This window comes from Lissotriton helveticus, chromosome 8 (assembly GCF_964261635.1).
Source record: "Lissotriton helveticus chromosome 8, aLisHel1.1, whole genome shotgun sequence".
Lineage (NCBI taxonomy): Eukaryota > Metazoa > Chordata > Amphibia > Caudata > Salamandridae > Lissotriton > Lissotriton helveticus.
Window position 1 is genome coordinate 906,647,867 of NC_136069.1, and position 21,369 is coordinate 906,669,235.

At 43.0% G+C, this 21,369-nt stretch overlaps 1 protein-coding gene across 4 annotated transcripts in view; it reads right to left on the bottom strand.

The window, feature by feature from the left end:
- ARL13B (ARF like GTPase 13B) overlaps positions 1–21,369 on the bottom strand; it is a 669,439-nt gene that overhangs the window by 147,689 nt on the left and 500,381 nt on the right. For all 4 annotated transcript variants that reach the window (XM_078657718.1, XM_078657719.1, XM_078657716.1 and 1 more), the window contains one exon: positions 17,215–17,320. In XM_078657718.1, coding sequence (XP_078513844.1) covers positions 17,215–17,320 — 106 coding nt within the window. The remainder of the gene's footprint in view (positions 1–17,214; positions 17,321–21,369) is intronic.

Below are 21,369 nucleotides of genomic sequence, written 5' to 3' on the forward strand. Positions count from 1 at the left end.
CTCACAATGAATACTTGCAGATCTGGGTTGAAAACGATTTCAAAGATGCAAAAGGTGGCACAATCAAGCATAAATTGCTTTGGGAACAAGTAGTTCTATTACAGAAAGAACTACAAAAGACTCACTTGATACATACACTGTGTCATCAGCGTGATGGCGTTCACGTTGCAGGGAATTCATTGGCTGATGAGGCCGTGAAGGCAGCTGTGCAAACGGCTTCCGTAGCTGCAATCACTCGTTCAAAAACAAAAATAGACAGAGAAATAATGCAAGCTGTCACTGCCTCAGTAAAAGACAGTGGTAAAACACTTCCAAAAGGCTTTCCACTCAAGTACTCATATATAACTGATGCAAATAATGTTCCTTTTGCTCGGATCCCTGGAGTGGGGGATAGAGTAATTCCAAACATGGAACACAGGTTAGGACTAATCTTAGCAGGACAGAAGGGCTCGCCTCTGCACACGCAGGTGTTTCTGCCACAGTGTCATTATTAAAGCAGAGATACTGGTGGCCACGCATGAGGAAACAAACCAGAAACTATATCTTGGAATGTGAAATCTGCCAGAAAATGAAAGTTTCAACAGTGAAAGGCCCGGCGCAGACGCCCCTTCTAATTTCAGATAAACCATTAGCGTGCGGTTACCTGGACCACTGCGGTCCCTTACAGAGGGATGGCAACTATAAATATATCATGGTCGCAGTAGATTCCTGCTCAAGATTCATTTGGATGTGGCCTCAGCGCTCGGCTGACGCCCGAACTGTTACAAAAGATTTGCGAGTCTTTATCGGCACATGCGTAATCGGCACGCTATATTCTGATCAGGGTCCTGCGTTTAGCTCCAAAGCCTACAAGGAGGCCATGGCCAATTTGGGCGTTGCATTGCGATTTTCGAGTCCATTCCATCCTGAGGGAAATTGGGTTGTGGAGAGAAAAACCCGTGACACAAAGCAATCTATAACAGCTAGGGTATTAGGTTCGGGTTATGGGTGGTTCAAACATCTAATAAGTGTCCAACGTGGTCTTAATAACCTGCCAAGAAATTCTCTGGGTGGAATCACTCCATATGAAATGCTTTTTGGTACTAGAATGTTGAAGACCTCGATCGTCACACTTCAGTGGTAGAACAAAAACCCTTTGATATCAAAGATCGTTTGGCTGTTTTGCAGGACTTAAATGAAACACGAATAAGTCTAAGCAACACATTACAGAAGCCAACAACCACTGAAGAAAAACCACCTGTCCCAGCAAGACCTGTCTGGATTCCAAAGATTGGGGATCCAGTCAGGGAAAAGATTGCGGTCAAGAAGGAATTTGTGCCTTCTTACAGAATACCAGTACCTGTCTTAGCAATCCACGGAACAAGATCAGTGTTACTGCCGCCCCTTGCTGGAAGAAAGAAGAACCGAGTCGTGTCCATCGACCTGGTCAAACCACATCATGTGGCCGATAAGAAGTAGTAGGCCCAGTGGGCTCCCAAGATGTAGCAGACGACCAAATCTTGCTACTATCCACGAGGTTCAAACTGAAACTCATCACCCTTGAAGAATCTACAGTGAGAAAAGAAGGACTATGCAACAAAGCCATGAAACTTGTGCCTCTTGAAACCCAAATAACGGTTTGTCAAGACACTCCCGTCTACAATGACGTAGCATCTGACTATACTTATATGCCAAGGGAACAAGCAGCTCCAGTCATTTCAAATAATCCGGATGCAATACCAACAATTGACAGAACTGCCTCTGGCTATTTCATCAACTTTGATAACTTTCCTGAGGATCCCAGTGAGCCTGAAACAACGCCAGCAAATAAAACGTTCAAGGAACAATTAACTGAACTTTGTCACCTGCTTGCAAATACATATCTGGTTTCACCATGGGCTGAATTTTGGATTCTTTTAGGTGTACTTTTTCTCCTACTATGGCGGATTCTCGTTTTAAGTGTGGGAAAGCTGATAGATGGAAAATACAGTAAAATGGACACAGCAAGTAAGAAAGTCAACTTGCTTCTGAAGCCACACAAATCATCTCATCGTGAACAACGAGACCTGTCATCAGTGAACATCACAGCCGTTCCTCTACCTGGTGGAATAGCATGGGATAGAACTGATTATGACATTTATGGTCCTGTCGATCTGCTGAAGATTCCACACCAATTTAAAGTTTCATTGAGTGATTTCGTTTCACCCAGCACATTTTCTGATGATTGGGACTTTGAAACTGTTAATAACATGATGGCAGACTTAGAAATGTCAGCAAAATTTACAAATCATGATTACTTAGAAGGTTCAACAGATTATGAACAAATGTATTGTTTTAATAATGTTGGTCACCATTTCTTGCACAAATCTGCAAACCCTAGAAATGTTTTAGGTTATAATCAATGGGAACATTGTCCAACGTCACCAAAGGGTAGCTCTAAAACATTTTATGAAAAATGTCCATACTTTTCAGGTTTTAATACCACAAATCCAGAAACATTTGACTTTAGAAATGTTAATAAGACAGGCATGAAAAGTATGTTGACTAATACTAAACAGATCTATTCTACGGCCTTTTATGCTCGTCCACATTGGGGTTTAACTTTCGGAAAGACAACATTGAGACAAAAACTGTCTGGGGCACAAAGGACTGGCAGGTACAAGGTCTAGAGCATTGTTCAGAGCCTGCATCATCTCAGAACGAATGATGTTCTTAAATTGAATGTTCAACAGACATCTTGTCTTGGCCTGGCTAAGATAAAAGATTTAAACAAACTGTCCATACCTAAACCCACACCTGAGATTAATACCACTACAGATGAGGAGGTAGAAGTAAAACACATTTTAAAACAGAACAGAACAAATCCTGAATGGAAAAAATGGTTACTCTGGCCCACAGACACGAATATCTGTCAACATAGATTCCTGAACAAGGCACAAGGGTTTACAGTAACTCGGCCAGATTCAAGATATATTCAGAGACAACATCCAGGGATAATAACAACTTACAGTGTAGGAAAACTATGGCTTGAGGGGCTACAGAAATCCACACTTCCAGAAATAAAACAACACTTAGCTTTACTTAAAGATGGCGTTGACTTACGAGACTTCTTACTTGGACCTCGTAATCCACGTCATAAAAGTTTCATATACACCGGTATATACGCTGCTTATAATGAAGCATGGAAAGTCACGCAAATGGAAACAGCTGAACGAATACGAGAAATTGATCGTATTAATCTAGAGAAAGCTCCCTCTGTAGTTGACAATGGGTTAACAACTCTGTCATCCAGAATGTATTCTTTGGACAGTATTGTATCCTCTGCCATAGACATAATGGAACAGGACTTGCAAATGTTACAAACACAGCCAGTCTCAATTGCGGTCTATAATTCTGCTAGGCTGGACGTTACAAAACCTTAATTCTGGCTATGTGCCTTGGCGTCTAATCAACACTAAGTCATTGTTTACTGGGTTTAACCTTACAGATAAACAAATCTCTTTTGCACAAAGGGGAGCAGACTATACGGTGCTGAGCATAGAAAAACTTGAGAGATTACCATTGACCGTTTCTGAGAAATCAGCCGTTGAATGGATATACATGCCACCATCACGATACCAGTGACGATTTTCCATTTTCAGTATTGTTTAAAACACATACCAGCAGCCCTGTATGAAAGGTTAGGTAAAGAATACATTAAGTCGACCTGGGATTTACCATACACACACAAATGTTGGAGTGGGGGAACAGAGGTATTTCTTAGTGGTAAAAATTGTAAAAACTCACTAAGCGGTACTCTGTTGTGTCAAGGTATTAATTTACACGGAGCCTGCGAGGGTTCTTCAAATAACCTTTCTTGCCACCTGCAGGGTTCGCCCACAGCGGTGATAGATCCAGTTTTTAGGCAGCTTTCCAAAGGTAGCTACATAATGTTAAATGATCACAGCTGTTGAGGAATGATGCCAGGAATAGCCATTCTAGTTAGTGTGTCAGCCAGGGTCACTTGTTGTGTGCAAGTATTGTTTCCAAAAAGCAAGACAGACGGGGAGTCGCCCCTATGGCCTTCACTGAACATCTCTTCTATACGAATTGATACTTTAAGCAGAATGAAAGCCATTCTGTTACAAAAAACTGTGCCACAGACCTCGTCCAAAGAGACGTATGATCTGCAAGTTGCAAGGACTTCTGCAGAGGTACATGCATTATCAGCAAACTGCCCAATCCATTTCGCAAAAATGTTAGGTCGTATCCTAAACATGTCTGATACCAGTGGTATTGTACATGTATTTAAGGCGATTTTTTCTGGACTGTTAGCACCGTTTGAAGCAGTCCTAGGCATTTTTCCAAACTTCGTGCACTCTCTGTTCGGCGGCCTGCCTCTCATCTTGGGACTCGTAGCAGGGATAATATTTTTGTTCCTTCTGCTCCGATATGGCGAGTCCAGTGACCAACGATACCCAGATTACCATGGAAAATGCTCTTCTGGCGATGCAGTATTGTGAACGCATAACACAGATCCTTGGCTTGGCTCGTTTAAGAGATCTGAATACCACATGGTTCCTGTCATTCAGACCAATATGGCAAAATTGCATCTTACCTGTTCTACGATGCCTGCTTTGTGGAGAGGAATGCGTGTTAGATATCTGTCTAACACTACCATCGGCAATGCCATCGGATGTTGACGCATTACTGGGTCCGGTAACGGCTCATGTGTTGTGTTGCCCCCAACGGCTACCAATCCTGATGACGGCATTCACTGAGATCTCACCGGCAAATCCAGCTGAAGGTGAGATAAGCGGACCAACAGGCACACAGGTACCATCTGCTATGAACATTGCTAACGCTGCTGGCGCTGATGCTTCACATCTGTGTACAATTGATCTTCTTAATGAAGTCGTTCAACTTTCATCTACAGCGTTAGACGATTTCTTTGCCAGCCTCGATGATTTAATGTTTTCTCCGGACATCGAGAATAACTTTTGAAGTTAGCACACAACGTTCTATGAACTCTGATTTCGACCTTCGCTTTTTCATAACAAAGGCTTCTAAGTTTGGAACTTTATTTCACTACGGTTTAAATTTGATTTTTTTTCTCCCTTTCCAAAACTGAACTTTGGCACAAAGTAATCTACTTAAAGTAGAACTATTCTTAAAGAACAAGAATTCTTTGAATACTTCCTTGGAACAATTTTGACCTTATCTACAAACCAGCGCAGTTTATATACTCTGCTATGGGATGGTCTCGACTTTTTTTCTGTAACTAAGAGCCATTACATAAATGTAATTTTGTGATTCATTGGGTTAGCATTTCCCATATTACAATGACATAATTTCCTTTTAATCCGTACTATGCAAATGCTAATTTTTCCGTGTGTAACCATTTCAAATGCATTTTATATGAATTTTTGGGGGTTGTAAACACATGCTCTAGATTATATGTTTTAGTGCTTGATCTTAGATGAACATGATAACGTGGAGTGGGTGTTGTGTACCAATTTAGGACCCTATTGTAATTTTCCCGATTCATGCCCTTAAATAGGTATAAAACACCATATCCTTATATAGGCATAGAAATCATAACCATATTTGGCCTTCGCTCATGCAGTCCAAATACGGCAGGGATACTTCCACTAGTTCCAAAATTCTACAACGATATCTTGGAAAACTCGGCTTCAGCAGCTAGGGACTTCTCCTTGCTCAAGAACTGGCTTATCCAAGAACTCATGGAGTTTTCAAAGAACTGAGACTCTTTTATGACGTTATTATGTCCACTTTTACGTCAAACTCGGCAACTTCAAGGTATAAATATGCCCACACTTGCCTTAGCAAACACACGGTGGTTTGGAGAGTACGACTATCTACTTGCCCGACACATCCTGCTACAGCAAGTGCCGAAGGAAGCCGACCCTCCAGCAGACGTACTGAGAGAGACGCTGTCTTTTCTCGTGCCGAGAAATCCAGCTCCAGTGTTTCCAAGCTCCCCTTGCGGGGTGTTGGGAAATCAAGTCCTGAACCTGACCTTCTTCATTCTAACCAAGGTACGGAGCTGATTAGACCCTAAGAGAAATCTTGGACAGATTCTTGGCAAAAGAATACTGTATTTATGCAACACCTCACTTACTTCTTCCCTCGTACTAAGCTTAGGTTAGGTACAGCGATTTTTAGAAGCACCAGTTGAGTACTATTATCACCTGTTATTTATGTATGTATTTATTTATGGTTTAGGAACCATACAATGCTCTTACAGTATTATTTTATTCTACTCTTTCTACTGTATGCATTATATTTTGCAACCAGTTTTACGATGGTAGCAGTTCATTTCTTATGCCTGAGAAAGAAGACTATTCAATAAATCCTTTTATTGAAAACGCCCGTCTATCTATTTTCCCGGCACCTCTGGTGAAATGAAGCATGCACGATTGACTGAGTAAAATATCTATCTATTGTTTCCACGACTCAAGATCAGTTTTATCTTGGGGAAACAAAGTTGTCATGTTTATGCGGTTGTCAGAAACAAATCCCTTCTTGTTTATTCGAGAAAGTTTCTAGTGACCTCTGAGCTAGCTGGCACTCACAGTTAAGTCTAGTATATTCGATAGAGACTTAGTAGACACCAGTCCTACGTCACATCTAAAGGATATATTATTCCAATGCGCAAAGCCTATTGGGAATATAGGAACTACACTACAGTGCTACTGCAATGCTTACTGGGGCATGTAATCACCATATTGCAAGTAATTGTCTGCTTTGAGTAAGTTCAGTGTATGTTCGTAATTAAAAGCATATTAAAGTCCTTGAGTAGGATGGGGTATCCTCATTGACAAGCTCTTTGTTTGCATCAGGGGCGATGTGCTGACGGAGACGACGGGTTCCTCTCCCAGCCTCTCTTCACTCGAGATGGTGCCCTTCCACGGCAGGGACCAGCCGTGCCTAAACATGAACCAACAAATGCCTGAAGCATTTGAAGGGCACTGGACATCACCCCAGCCATCCGGCAGTAGATGCAGCGCACCGTGATTCTCCCACTGTTATTAGAATGCAGGCGAGTTTCAGGGCACTGCGGCCCCTTCTTCCTGGGCAGCTCACAAAAACCGCTGAGGATCGCAATAGTTCCTTTCTCGGTTTTATTAACATCACATGTCCCTGCAGCAGCCCCTCCCAATTCGTGCTACTGCAATGCCTACTGGGGCATGTAGTCCCCATATTGCAAGCAATTTTCTGCTTTTGTTGTAATTTAGCAGCGATTAGGTTAAGCATTGGCAGAAGACATCTTGTATTTAGAAACTATCATGTCCGTTGTGTGGAATCCATTTCGTATTTCTGGCAGCCATTTTGTTTGCTATGTGCTCTGTCCCACCTTCCTGTCAACTGCTCTTGAAATCTGCCTAGAGACAAGATATATTTAGCCTCTTCTGCTTTGCACATGCTCAGTTGAGCTTACAGCTGTCCCCAACTTGTAACTGTCAGGATGTGTCCACCAGAAATAGCTAACTATCAGCCCCTCCCACTTGTTGCCAGCACACTCTGTATGACCTTATATGTATTTGAAACCAGCATTCTGTACCTTGTACCGCCCTCATTTGAGCCCCTTTGTGGGTATAAAAGGACCAAGCTCCTTCCAGTCAGTGTGCTACCTCATACACTACCGAAGGGTGTTGTGTGAATGTAGTTCCACCTCATGAGGTTTAATAAACTCTGGCTTTTCTATTCCAGCTTCTGTGCCAACTTCTTTCTATTGGTCTGAGGACTCTGTGCAGAGAAGGGAGAACCCCTAGCACTGGTAGGCCTTGCTGAGGCTCCATCCAGGTGGCGCCGGTCCTCGACTGAGATCTCTTCTGTTGATTCGCCGTGCAGTGACCATTTGGTCGATTTGAGAACTTGGCATTTGGAACCTGGACACCATTTGATTGGTAAGAGCCGTTCTGCAGCACTTGCTGTTGGTTTGACGCCTTTGATTGGTAAGGTAGTTTAGTACCACTTACTGCGGCTTTGTTTGTATAATTGGCCAATATTGAATCTCGTTGGATAAATTATATATATGTGTTGTAATACATATAGGCAGGTAATGAGGAGATTTTTCTCTATTTTTATTTGTTTGAGTGGCGCAACGTACGAAGAGTACCTTAAGCGCTACTTTTGATTATAATATTGCATATTTTGCACTATTTTTGGCATGCCTGTTTCCAGCACACTTCGTAGGATGTGTTGCTTTTGTAGTGGTACCAATTTGAGACTCGACGAAGCACAACCAGCCCCCCCGGAGGGGACGCCTAATAGGGACATGTATGTTAAGAGTGGTATTTCTTCCATAATGTACAGCACGTTATGGAATAAATATACTAGTAAAGATCCTGAGTTGCGATGGCCTATGCATGGGTCATTTGATTTACGAAAGATTCAGTATGTGGAGCAACGGATGTTTAAGCGAAAGGCTAGGCAAGATATGTTTGACTGTGTACGAATGTGGGAGAAAGAAGTGCGTGAACGAATGTAGCGTGAGCAAGCCTTGATTGAAAAAGAACAGCGAAAGAACATCCATGTGAAAGCATTGGAAATGAAAAATAGGGAAATTAAAGAAATTAAAGAGAGGGAAGATAGGGAGCGTCATTTACAGGTAAATGGCCAATACGCTGTTCGTAGACCTCTTTATCCTATTCTTAATAAACCCCAAGATGACTCTCTCTTATTAGATCGTTGTCCACCTCTGTATACTCTTCCTTCTGCTCCTTATGAGTCAGATGAGGACTCTTCTACAGACCAGGACAAAGCTAGAGAAACTCGTTCAATGTTATCTGCTGAACATGCGTCTCAGATTAGATCTGCTGCGCGTAAAGCCGTTCGTAGTACTACTACTGCTTCTAGATAGTATAAAAAGTTGGCAGGAAAGGGAGCAGATATATTTTTATATTTTTGTGAGGTATTTGCTGCAGAGGTTATTGAACGATTTAGGAAACATTCTGTAGAAATGGAGCCCGATGATGTAGCAGCTGATTGTAAACAATTACGTGACGTCTTTTTGTTTTCTCCCAGGTGGCTGACAAGATCAGACGCTTGGTTAAACTGCGTGTTGCAGCAGCCCGTTTGCGAGAGGAGAAAAAGGCAGCAGACGCAGCTGCACCAACATCTCAGATCAGCATGGCACGAACTTCTACTCCTGAAACAGATAAGAATGTTGTAATTAATGTGAAACCCATGCGGGAAGCCGCACCTTTATATGTTCCTCCTAAGGGAATGGGTACAAATGATGATAAGACTTCTGTAGATGCTAAAGGGTATTTTATTTATAATTGGGTTTACACTCCTTGGAATAGAGCAGATGTTATGGCCCTTAAAAATGCATTGCCTGATCCGCGAAAGAATCCAGCAGCCTTTTATGAGGAAGTTTTGGCTGCAATTAGTTCTTGTACTATGACTTTGCCTGATATTGATTTGTTTTTTGGATTAATATTACCGCCTGATATGTGGAGCATTGTGCATAAAGTTGATGACCGTGCGACATTTGGAGCATTATGGAAAGATTAAGAGCAGTTAGATGAAGACAGAGAACCTGCACAGAAACCGTGTCAGTTAATTTTAGATCTTCCGGCAGCTATATTAGTTAAGTTAAAAACGATTATTCCCCCTAAAAAGATAGATTGGACTGTATTAGCGTCATGTAAGCAAAAGGCAGATGAATCGGTTTCAGATTTCTTTACACGCTTTGAAGAGGCAGTCCACGATTTTAGTGGCCAGTCATTAACAGATGACATGGGTAGGCATCTGTTTGTTGATAAATATGTCGCAAACCTTTTGCCTGGAATAGCTAGTCGCCTAAAGGCCAATGAGAGTTCATGGACTACCTCTTCTCCGGTTTCTCTCTTAACCATGGCTCAGCATTATGAGCGACAAGAATTAGAAGCTAATGAGGATAAAAAGTCTAAAGAGTTCAAAACAAAGGTTATGTTAGCTCAAGCTTATGGACCACCTTCTAGAGTTAATGATAGAGGCGGACGTGGAACTTATGGTTCGTCTTTTCCTTCTTATACCAGTTCAAATTTGTCTGTTGATCAGTGTGCGTATTGCAAGAAATTTGGACATTGGCTTTCTGACTGTCCAGTACTGCGTGCTCAGCAGGGTCCACGTGGTCGGGGACAAATGAGAAATCGCTCAGGATATTCAGGACCTAGAGGAAGCACGAATGATCGCGCTAGGATTGATGCTAATACACGTGGGCAGAATGGGTTTAACACTTTTGATAGAAGGAACCAATATCAAATGTCCGACTATGTGCCGTCTTATTTACAAGATTCTGCTTATGCATAGGATTGCCTAGGATGGGGTAAGGAATCAGTTTAAGTTCCAGTAGATCAGAGGGGTCCCTAAGTTACAGCACATGTTTTGGGTTCTACAGATCAGTTTCTGGTTGATACAGGAGCTACTCGTAGCGCCTTGTCTAAACAATTGGTATCATGGGCTCCCCTGTCTGGCTTAACCATTACATCGATAGGTTTCGATGGAACACCTTCCCTTAGCCCATTGTCACAACCACTCGCATTTCATTTTGATAAGTTTACTGCTCCATGTCCGTTTTTGTTTTCTCCAAACACACCAGACAATATTGTGGGTCTTGATATGCTTAAATATTTCAGGGCTACAATACGATGTTCTCCGGAAGGAGTACGGGTTATTTGGAATGACAACTACCCTGTGATTGAGAGATCTTTTATTGTTAAAGAAGACATAGCACTAGCCTCACTCCCTAGTACTTTGTGGGCTACTTCAGACACCGATGTAGGGCAAATGTTTTTTCCGCCAGTGCATATTAGTGTCAAGGAGGGTGCTTCTTTGCCAAGACTGACTCAGTATAAAATTTCTAAAGAAGGAGAAGAAGCACTTACACGCATTGTTCACGATTTGATTAAAGTGGGGGTTGTGGAAGAAGTTCCTTACAATGTTGACTAATATTTATAGATTTATCATTGACTTGAGAGAAGTAAACAAGATTGTAGTACTGCAGTACCCTGTGGTTTCTGACATAACAACACTACTTACTTTGGTTCCTCCGACAGCAACTACATTCTCTGTTATAGACTTGAAGAACGCTTTCTTTTCGATCCCAATTCATCCTGAAAGTCTATATTTGTTCGGTTTCACTTTGAATAACCGATCGTATAGATTTTGTAGAGTTCCTCAAGGCTATACCGAGAGTCCTAGTATTTACAGTCAAGCATTGAAGAGACAGCTTGATTCCTTTACTTTGCCTGAAGGAGTGGCTCTCATACAATATGTTGATTTCAATTTGGGTTTGTTCTTCTTTGTGGGTGCTGCATTGAATAGCAGAAAGATAAGGCGATTAACTTGTGTTGTGGAAGCTGTCACCAATCAAATAGCTATGGCACTTGGGAACATTACAGAGGAACTACAAACTGCAGGGATTGTAGCACTCCAAAATAGGTTGGTGCTTGACGTGATTTTGGCTGATCGAGGGGATGCATGTCGCATCATCGGTAGCAGTTGCTGCATATTTATACCGGATCACTCACCTTCAGTATATGATGCAATCTCAAAACTGCATAAGACTGCTGCAGCAATTCACACAGAGACTGGTACATGGACATTTTCAAACTGGATATGGACACTCTTTGCTACTTGGGGCTGGAAGCTACTGACTATTCTATGTATACTACTGGTGATACTATTTACATGCTGTATTTGTATACAATGTGGTCCTATGCTTTGCTCCATGTCCATCACTGCTTGTACACCTGCCAAAAGAAATATTGCAGATATAAAGGCACAGCAAATGTTAAAGAATGAAATTACTGAGATGATGAACATCAATGTACAGGATGCATATCTAGATTACCCTAGATAAACGAATGTCTTCAGCTAATGCTGAAAGGGTCGTCTGTTGTAATTTAGCAGCGAATAGGTTAAGCATTAGCAGAAGACATCTTGTATTTAGAAACTATCTTGTCCGTTGTGTGGAATCCATTTTGTATTTCTGGCAGCCATTTTGTTTGCCATGTGCTCGGTCCTACCTTCCTGTCAACTGCTTTTGAAATCTGCCTAGAGACGAGATATATTTAGCCTCTTCTGCTTTGCACATGCTCAGTTGAGCTTATAGCTGTCTCCAACTTGTAACTGTCAGGATGTGTCCACCAGAATTAGCTGTCAGCCCCTCCCACTTGTTGCCAGCACACTCTCTGTATGACCTTATATGTATTTGAAACCAGCATTCTGTACCTTGTACCACCCTCATTTGAGCCCCTGTGTGGGTATAAAAGGACCAAGCTCCTTCCAGTCAGTGTGCTACCTCATACACTACTGAAGTGTATTATGTGAATGTAGTTCCACCTCATGAGGTTTAATAAACTGTCTTTTCTATTCCAGCTTCTGTGCCAACTTCTTTCTATTGGTCTGAGGACTCTGTGCAGAGAAGGGAGAACCCCTAGCACTGGTAGGCCTTGCTGAGGCTCACCACCACACTTTGAGTAAGTTCAGTGTTTGTTCGTAATTAAAAGCATATTAAAGTCCTTGAGTAGGATGGGGGATCCTCATTGACCAGCTCTTTGTTTGCATCAGGGGCGATGTGCTGACGGAGACGACGGGTTCCGCTCCCAGCCTCTCTTCACTCGAGATGGTGCTCTTCCACAGCAGGGACCAGCCGTGCGAAAACATGAACCAACAAATGCCCGAAGCATTCAAAGGGCACTCGACATCACCCCAGCCATCCGGCAGTAGATGCAGCTCACCGTGATTCTCCCACTGTTATTAGAATGCCGACGCGTTTCAGGGCAGTGCGTGCGGCCCCTTTTTCCTGGGGAGCTCAGAAACACCACTGAGGCTCGCAATAGTTCCTTCCTCGGTTTTATTAACATCACATGTCCCTGTTCTCTTTGACCTTCGGGTTTTCCACTTCCTCCCCCTCGGAAGCTTCTCTCTGGCCTCACAGCGGTTATAGACTTGTATTTCGGTCCCACTGTAAATAACGTAACTCCTCTTCCACTGAAGGTAGATTTGCTGTTTGGAGTGTGTCCTCATTGTCTGTATCCACCTCAGAGCTCATTTCTGTTCCTGTTTCCTTATTCATCCATGCGCTACTGCCATGCAGTCTGTGAGACATTTTCTGGTGCCATATGTATATATATATATGTGTGTATATATATATGTGTGTGTATATATATATATATATATATTTATATATATATACCCAAGACATTTTTCGCTGGATTTGCAGCTCTCGACACAGCGGGTGCCGCAGCTCCAGAGGGCGCGTGCGCAATAATTACAGCACCGACAGTCCAAGGACAATTCTGCACACTCAGGCTTATTAGAATCAATAAATCATGTATTCAATATCGTGCTCCCAAAGCAATACAAAACGGGCAACTGAGTTTCGGCCGCCCGGCCTTTGTCATTGTCAACAACACCACATCCTCACAGGAGATGTGTGACAAACTCACCCACTTCTTCCACGACATGAACGCAGACATTTACAGAAACTTCGAACCTCAACCACACACATGGACTTAGATGGATATGCCACTACTGTAACCGACTGAAGCACACATTGACCACCAGGAACATCCTCTCCACCCAGGACACCACCTCCAACATGAAATCTATACACTAGAGAGCTCCCACAGACTCATGCCAGCACATCTTCAACCTCACCAACCAAAGGATCAGCCACAAACTCACCACCCTACTCAACACCTTTATCACCACTGCAACATTTCCCGATGCCTGGAAACGCGCCAAAGTCAGACCACTGCTAAAAAAAACCTCCGCCGACCCAAGAGAACTTAAAAACTACCGGCCAATCTCCCTGCTCCCAATCCCAGCGATGGTACTGGAAAAGATTATCAAACAATCAACTCATGACACGCCTGGAGCAGTACCATCTCCTCAACGCCTCCCAATTCAGCTTTCACAGCAATCACAGCACTGAATCCACCCTGAGAACAGCCAGCGACCTTAAAACCTCGTCGACCGAGGAGAAACAGCAGCTGTGATCCTCCTTGACCTTTCAGCAGCATTCTATACCATATCCCACCAAACACTGATCGAAAAACTCCACCACATCGGCATCCAAGGGCACACACTCAGATGGATCACCTCCATCCTCACTGGAAGAACCCAGAGGATAAACCTCCCACCTTTCTCCTCTGGACCCAATGAGATCACCTGCGGTGTCCCCAGGGTTCATACCTGCGCCCCATGCTCTTCAACGCATATATGACCCCGCTGGCTAACAGGGTCAGATTCTACAAACCCAACAATTTCCTAAGCAGACAACAGCCAACTCATCTTCTTACTCACCGACGACACCCACCACCACCAGAACCAACTTCCATAGATGCATGACAAACGTCGCCGACTAGATGAAGAACAACTGCCACAGACAAGACGGAAATAATTATATTTGGCAACAACAGCAACACATGGAATGACTCCTGGTGGCACACCTTTTACAGAGACTTCAGAACATACAGAACGCTGCAGCCAGACTCATCCTTGGCCTTCTCCGACAAACCCACATCACACCCCACCTCAGGAAACTGCACTTTCTCCCCGTACAGAAGAGATGCCAATTCAATCTGCTGACCCACGCACACAACCAAGGACTCACTTACATTTACCACCGCCTGAACTTCCATCAACCATTGAGAAATCTAAGCTTTGCCTCCCTTTCACTTGCCCATACTCCACTCCACTTACCGAAGCAGAAGTGGAGGATGCACCTTCTCCCACATTGCATAAAAGACCTGGAGCAGCCTCCCCATGCACCTCCGTACCATCACCTAACTTCCGGAATTCTGAATGGCCCTCAAGACCTAGCTGTCTGAATATGGCCTGCAAGCGCCTGGATACCCTATTGGGTGATTAGCTGGGCTTTATAAAACCGGACTGATTAAAAAAAAGAACTCTGTTAAGATAACATTGAGATTCCTGATCGACAATATGGGGTAGATTGATTATGGAGGTTAACAGGAGAATGAAAGGAAAACTTTTGGGGCATTCTCGAATTAAGTTTCTTGCTAGACTAGTAATGAATTAAGCAGATACATTAAGAAAAAGAGGTGAATAAATACAAAGCACACCATACTAAAAATATATACATTATTATTATTATTGAGGTCGAATTCATACTGGACAGCAGGATGCACATATCTACATTCATACCATTTATAGACTTATTGCACATTCAGATGTACAATAAATTGAGGTTAAGTGAGCCAACAAGTTTACTGATTGAGTTAATATTCTACGCTGACCTTTAGCGATCTGTTGGTCACTAGTTCGAATCCCAGCAAGCCTGACTGAGCCTCCCACCCTTTTAAAGTGGGTAATTGTTTTTCCATCACTTACCGACTGTTTAACGCTCTTTTTAGCAAACAGGTTATTGTACTGATCATTAAGGAACGTAAACTTTTGCTAAACAATTCCTATTTTCCAAAGATTATGTTATCTGTCCCGTTCTTTCTACAAATCTCCAATTCATATTTAGCACTCTTTTAACTTATTTTTATTGGCATTTTGTTATTTGAACAATACAGATCTTATTGTCAGACATATCAGCAATAAGAAGTAAAACATTCATACAAGATTCCATTTATATCTGTGGCAAGCGGATCGAATCCGTAGAGTCCATGTACCAGTATCGCTGGAGAATTTGGGGGTGTAAACTCGGGAAAGAAGCATGTAGGCGCAGAGTGCAGGCAGATAAGGAAGGATACGGGTCAGGTGACATGAGTCAGTGAGTCGTGCGATAATATGCTAGGGTCGTTAGAGGGGGGGGGGGGTCTGTGTCAGGTCATTGGCAGGGTCCAGTTGACAAAATCACGGGATGTAGGATGCAACTGTAGGCAGCACAGGTGTGCCATCAGCGGGGGGTCGGGGTCCGCGGGCGTGCCTGCGTGGGGGATGAGGGGTGGCGGGGGTGGACATCAGGGTCTTCGCCGCGCGTCGACTCTCTAAAGCAGTGGAGTAGCATGGCCCACTCCATGGAAATGAGGTGTTTTCGGACTCCCTTAACCTCCTCTTTGCGCAGCGCGTCTTCCTCCGCCGCTGCCCATTTACATACCGCCCCCACCCAAGCCGCTAGAGGGGGGCCTGTGGTGGATCGCCAGTGCATGGCTATACACCTTTTTGTTAGTAATAATGCTAGTGAGATGAAACGCTTATGCGCTTTAAGATGCTTCTGTATTCTGAATATGCCTAACGCGCTAGCTTCCCAAGTGGCCAGGGTCGTAAGTCCCGTGAGGTCCCTCAGGACATCATGGACTGTCCGCCACAAGGAGTGGAGGTCGGGGCAGCTCCAGAACATGTGGCGAAAGTCTGCGTCCGGGGAGTGGCACCTGGGACAGAGGAATTGAGTGTCGGGATAGAATTTTTGCAAGCGTGCCGGCGTCAAATACGCCCTATGGAGTATATTGTACTGTATGTTTTTGAAGAGGGCATTCCTAGACGTCTTTTTTGGAGCCTCAAGGGCCCGAACCCATTCCGACTCATGCAGTGGACGTCTAATGTCATCCTCCCATGTGGTGCGTAAGGTCACCAGGGGTGTATCTGCGAGTTCACGTAGCGACTAGGTGACCAAATGTCGTCCCACCCCCATGCGCAGGATAGCATGTATGACTGGATGTATGTCTGGTTCTCCGGCGTGGAGGTTGTGATGGGGGCGGAAACCTTCGAGGAGTTGGTGATACCGCAGGAACTGACCCGGGGGGAGATCGTACTCGTCCACCAGGCGCTGGAATGGTTTAAGCTGTCCTTCTTCAAAGAGGGACTCGATGTCCGTGATCCCGCATGCCGTCCACGCCGTCAGCATGTTAGCCGGGAAGTATGTCTCAAGTCTAGGGCAGCCAGCCAGCGGGAGTAAAGGGGAGTATGGGGGTGTACCGGGTGACATGCGGTGAACCCGGAGCATGCACTGGCACGCCACCGTGACCTGTAGGGGATATGTACGTCGCGTTTTGGTGCCCGGGTTCATATTTAGCACTTTCAATAAGATTATTCAACAAAATGTGGGTAGCTGATTCAGAAGGATCAATCTGTTATTGGTGAATGTGCTCTACAGTGCATAAAAAAATTGAATTAATTTTATTTAGTCAAATACATTTCTTGAAAACGACATATTAGTTTAGACAAAGAAGTGTGTGCGCATGAATTGCAACTTCACATCACATAAATATGTGCATCAAACTTAACCCGTTCATTTTCAAAGGTGAAACCTACATAAATACTTACAATTTGACATAAACACTTATTCTCATTCACAAGCTTTTCCAGGGACAGGTACTCGATTACATCTGCTTCTGCTAAAGCTCCTTCCCGGTCTTGTTTGTTTGCCAAACTAAACAAAACAAAGGCACCACAGATTACAGAAAGGAAAAAACATACTTCAAACACAAATAGGCATGACAAAAAAACGACTTAAAAGCTCTAGACAACAGGAATTTGAAATGACAGAAAACTAAATTTTCAACAACTTCCTTATGAAGGGCGTACAAATTTCCGAATGCTAACTGCATGCTGTATACAGAAATGCATATTTTTAGTATTGAGGTTATATGGACCTGGACCAACAAACAAAGCTTACATCTTAAAAGAAAATATAATCTTGTTTGTAATGATTTTGGATCGTGTGCGATTAGATCACTAAGTCAGCTTTGGTCATCATGGATGTCTCCAATCAAAGTAAAAACAAGCATTGGCAACACTAATTGGTCTTACATTTGAGGTCTATTGCCTCTGCAAAAGCCTTTTGTTATTTTATACAGCATCAGCATTAGATGTTGTATACAGCATACATTTTTTTAAATAGATGCAATGATACAGCTGCTGCCAAGAGCAACATTTTGTATTTGAGCGGATGCATTATGATGTGTGTGCATTATCAATATGATAGGAGCTTTTTTTTTTTACTGAGCAAAAGTGCCTTTATTCACACACAGAAGAGAGCAACACACATCATAGGTATGATTTGTGAGGGGTGAAGCACATGGCTTAGAGAGCAACACGGGGGCAGGGGTATTTTAAGGTTGGAGAAGCACATAAGTAAGGGAGAGAGCAACAAATAAAGCACACGACGGAGAGAGTAGAACGGATCACAGGGCAGGGGTATGGCGAGGGAAAGGCACAAGGCACATGAAGGAGAGAGCTGGAAAACATGCATTCATGAGTGCCTAACCAAAAAAAATCTGAAGAAAAAAAGGAGTTCCCAAGACGTGATCAGTGAAAGGATACAAGTCAGCCAAGAGAAGGGATGATAAAGAGGCTATGCTCCAGTCGAGGAACAAATACAAGATACGATAGGACAATTTAATTCACTGAATTAGAAGCAAAAAGGGAAGAATGAAAATAAAGTCAAACAATAGTAAGCAATGAATGGGCTGTAAGCCCACTAAGTTCACAATTGTGTTTCGCAAGGGGGGACAAGTTGCACTGTCAGGTAGGCAAGACTTTAAAAGTAGTTCCCTAAATGAAAGCAGTAGAAGCATGCAAGTTAGCCAATCTAAATGATGGTAAAGAGGATATTCTCTACGGGAAGGTCAAACACAAGAAGAGCACTAAAAGCCAACAAATAAGAAGCAAGCAAACAAGAAAGTCAACCAATGGTAAGTACTGGGTGGGTTCTGAGCCCAATGTAAGTTTTTGTTACTGTCCAATAAGAAGCTTTTGCCTAGAGACTTAAGTTGTTGGTAGGAGAGGCCTACAGCTAAACGCTGTCTGGTAGGCAAGACCCAACAAGGTTTTGTGATGAGAAGATTATTTAAAAGAAAAGAAAGAGGACATTGAAAAAAGGTGTAAAATAACGGGGAGAGACGGAGGTAGGTAATGAATGGTATGAAAGTATGTCAGCAGAAAGGGAATGGAAAGGAAGTGACGGAATGAATCAGAAGGCTAAGAGGGAGGAATAAGAGGCAAACAAAATTTAAGGAACAGAGATGAGATAGAAAATGAATGGAAGAAAATAAATGCCACACAAAAAACGTATTAACCTGCCGCTTTAAGCCCTATAAAATTAACAACGGGAGACAGAGTGGGGGCAGCATGGACAAGCAACTTTAACAAAAAAAAGCAGCTATGATGCAGCCAGGGTTCAGCATGTCATATCATTTTTTTTCCTCCCATATTGGGTGGGTAGACAGACACCAGGACGGTGGAAGACGCAACAGGGAGAAGGGGAGGGTGGTGTAGGAGGTATGAAGGAGGTATGAAGCACACAAACAAGGGTTAGAGGGTATATCTAAAACAGCTCCTGTCTTCATTCAAGGTAAACAAATTAGTCACAGGATCTTTGCTGACTCAATAAGTGAACAAACATCTGGATACAGCTCCCACTCGTGCTTGTCTGCACAACACCTACTCAGAATGTCAGCCTGCTACTTAGATTTCCCCAGATGCTGCTGAATTATCCTCTAACTGTGCCTTATCACCCTCTGCATCAAAGGCTGGGTCTGTCTGGACAGGGGTATCAACATTGACTGACCTTGCTTGAGAACATAAAAAATTCTTGTCGTCAGACATGCCAATTGCAAATTTAAGACATCTATGGAGACGCTGCACATGTAGGCATAAGTAAGGGTCAGAGAAGTGCAAGAAAGAACTGGAAATCCGACTGTGATATGAGACAATCTCTAACTTTGTGATTTCCAATATATCACTCTGAAAAGAGAGACCCCTCTCAATAGACGAACATACATCACTGTGTTCAAAGTAGGTCCTATAAAGGGAATTATTGTCAAGTGAATAGGGGGTGATTTCTCTCATTTGATGGAAAGCCTGATGGGAATGCAGAAGCAAAATGGCATGTTATAGGAGCACATCATTGGTTTTCAATCAATGGTTCTGAGAGCAGCCAATTGTCCAGATAAGGTGTGGCTTGAATGTCTCCTGTCCACAGATGAGCCCCCACTACCACCAGGTACTGAAAACCCCCAGGTAACCTTCTGACTGAAAAGGAGCACTCTGAGTAGGAAACGTGAACACCCTACCATGAATCAAAGGTACTTGCTGTGCTTTTTCTGAACAAAAGGTTGTTTGGGTACTTTAAATTTAGAACAGACCCAGACCTTTTCTTTCCTTTTGATACCTTCTTTTACACAGAAAATATCTAGAGAACACCACTCATCTGTCCCAAGAGGATTCTCCTGTGCTGCATTCTTCTGAAAAACAAGACTTTGACTTGGTTGATGCTGTTGGGAACAGCAGGAACCTAGGCAAAACTCTATCTCTTCCTCTGCCTCCCTTACACTTTATTTGCTACTTTCCTCAGCATCTAATTGTGTGTGCAAGCCAAAGTAAGAAGAACTGAAAAAGGGAGAGTGAATATATAGAAGAGCCTGAGGGTTCGAGACTAGGCATGTCTTTGAAAGACCAAATCATGTGACACCTGACATGTATGTATCTCCGTGATAGCTGACGAAATGTGAATCAGCTGGTTAGGTGTTGTCTGACCCCTCAATCAGGGCAGCTGCCCATAGAGGGGCGGTACTGCGAGAAAGACTCAATATTGTCCAAAGTTCTTCTGTCCAACCAACACAAAATGTAGGTAGCATTGGCAAACCTGAAGGTACAATCTTTCCAGAGGTGCAATATTCTTACCAAATACGTCTACCCGATTACTCTCCCTATCAGGGGATGCTATTGCGCCAAAATGCCTGATAATTTCTTGGTTATTGCCTAAACAGATTCTGCAGGAGGACAGGCTCATCAAGAAACAATTCAGAGCCTTGTACTTAAGCTTCCTTCTTGTGGAGTCTAACTAAATAGAGGCAGGCAAGAGAAAATCCAGGTTGATCCGGTGAAACAGTCCTTTTACAGTAGGAATGTGTCTTTTTCTGGCCCCTCCACCATTTAAAAAAGGATGCATACTGTTGTGCTAGCGCCTTATGTGTTTCCTAATATTTTGGAAATGCTCTTCCTAGGAATCCACTGGTTAAATCAATTTTGCACATGCTTGTTAACATATTTTTACACGTTATTCCATCCAAGTAGTCTTGGTGCTTGGCATGGTGTCCACTCCTGCAGTACACACCAAATCAGAACAAAATGCTAATGAAACCAATTAAGACACGTAGACAATTTAGTCTCCTTATGCTGTGCCCTCTTGTGATCAATCCAGGTGTCTGAAGCACACTATTATACTTAAAGTACCACACAGATTAACAAATATTGTAAAAGGTACCTCACAAGCCACAAAAACCGAGAAGGGTGATCTATCAAAGTGGACACATCCCATAGGATGTCATTAGTACCATGAGCAAAGTGCATAAATATTTAATTCATGCAGTGCTATCCCTTTCACTGATAGACCGGCCACTATTCCTTTTGAGGAAAAAAAAGCACTGGACTTGCACCATAATGTTTCCATTATGCTATCCCCTCGGATTAACCATA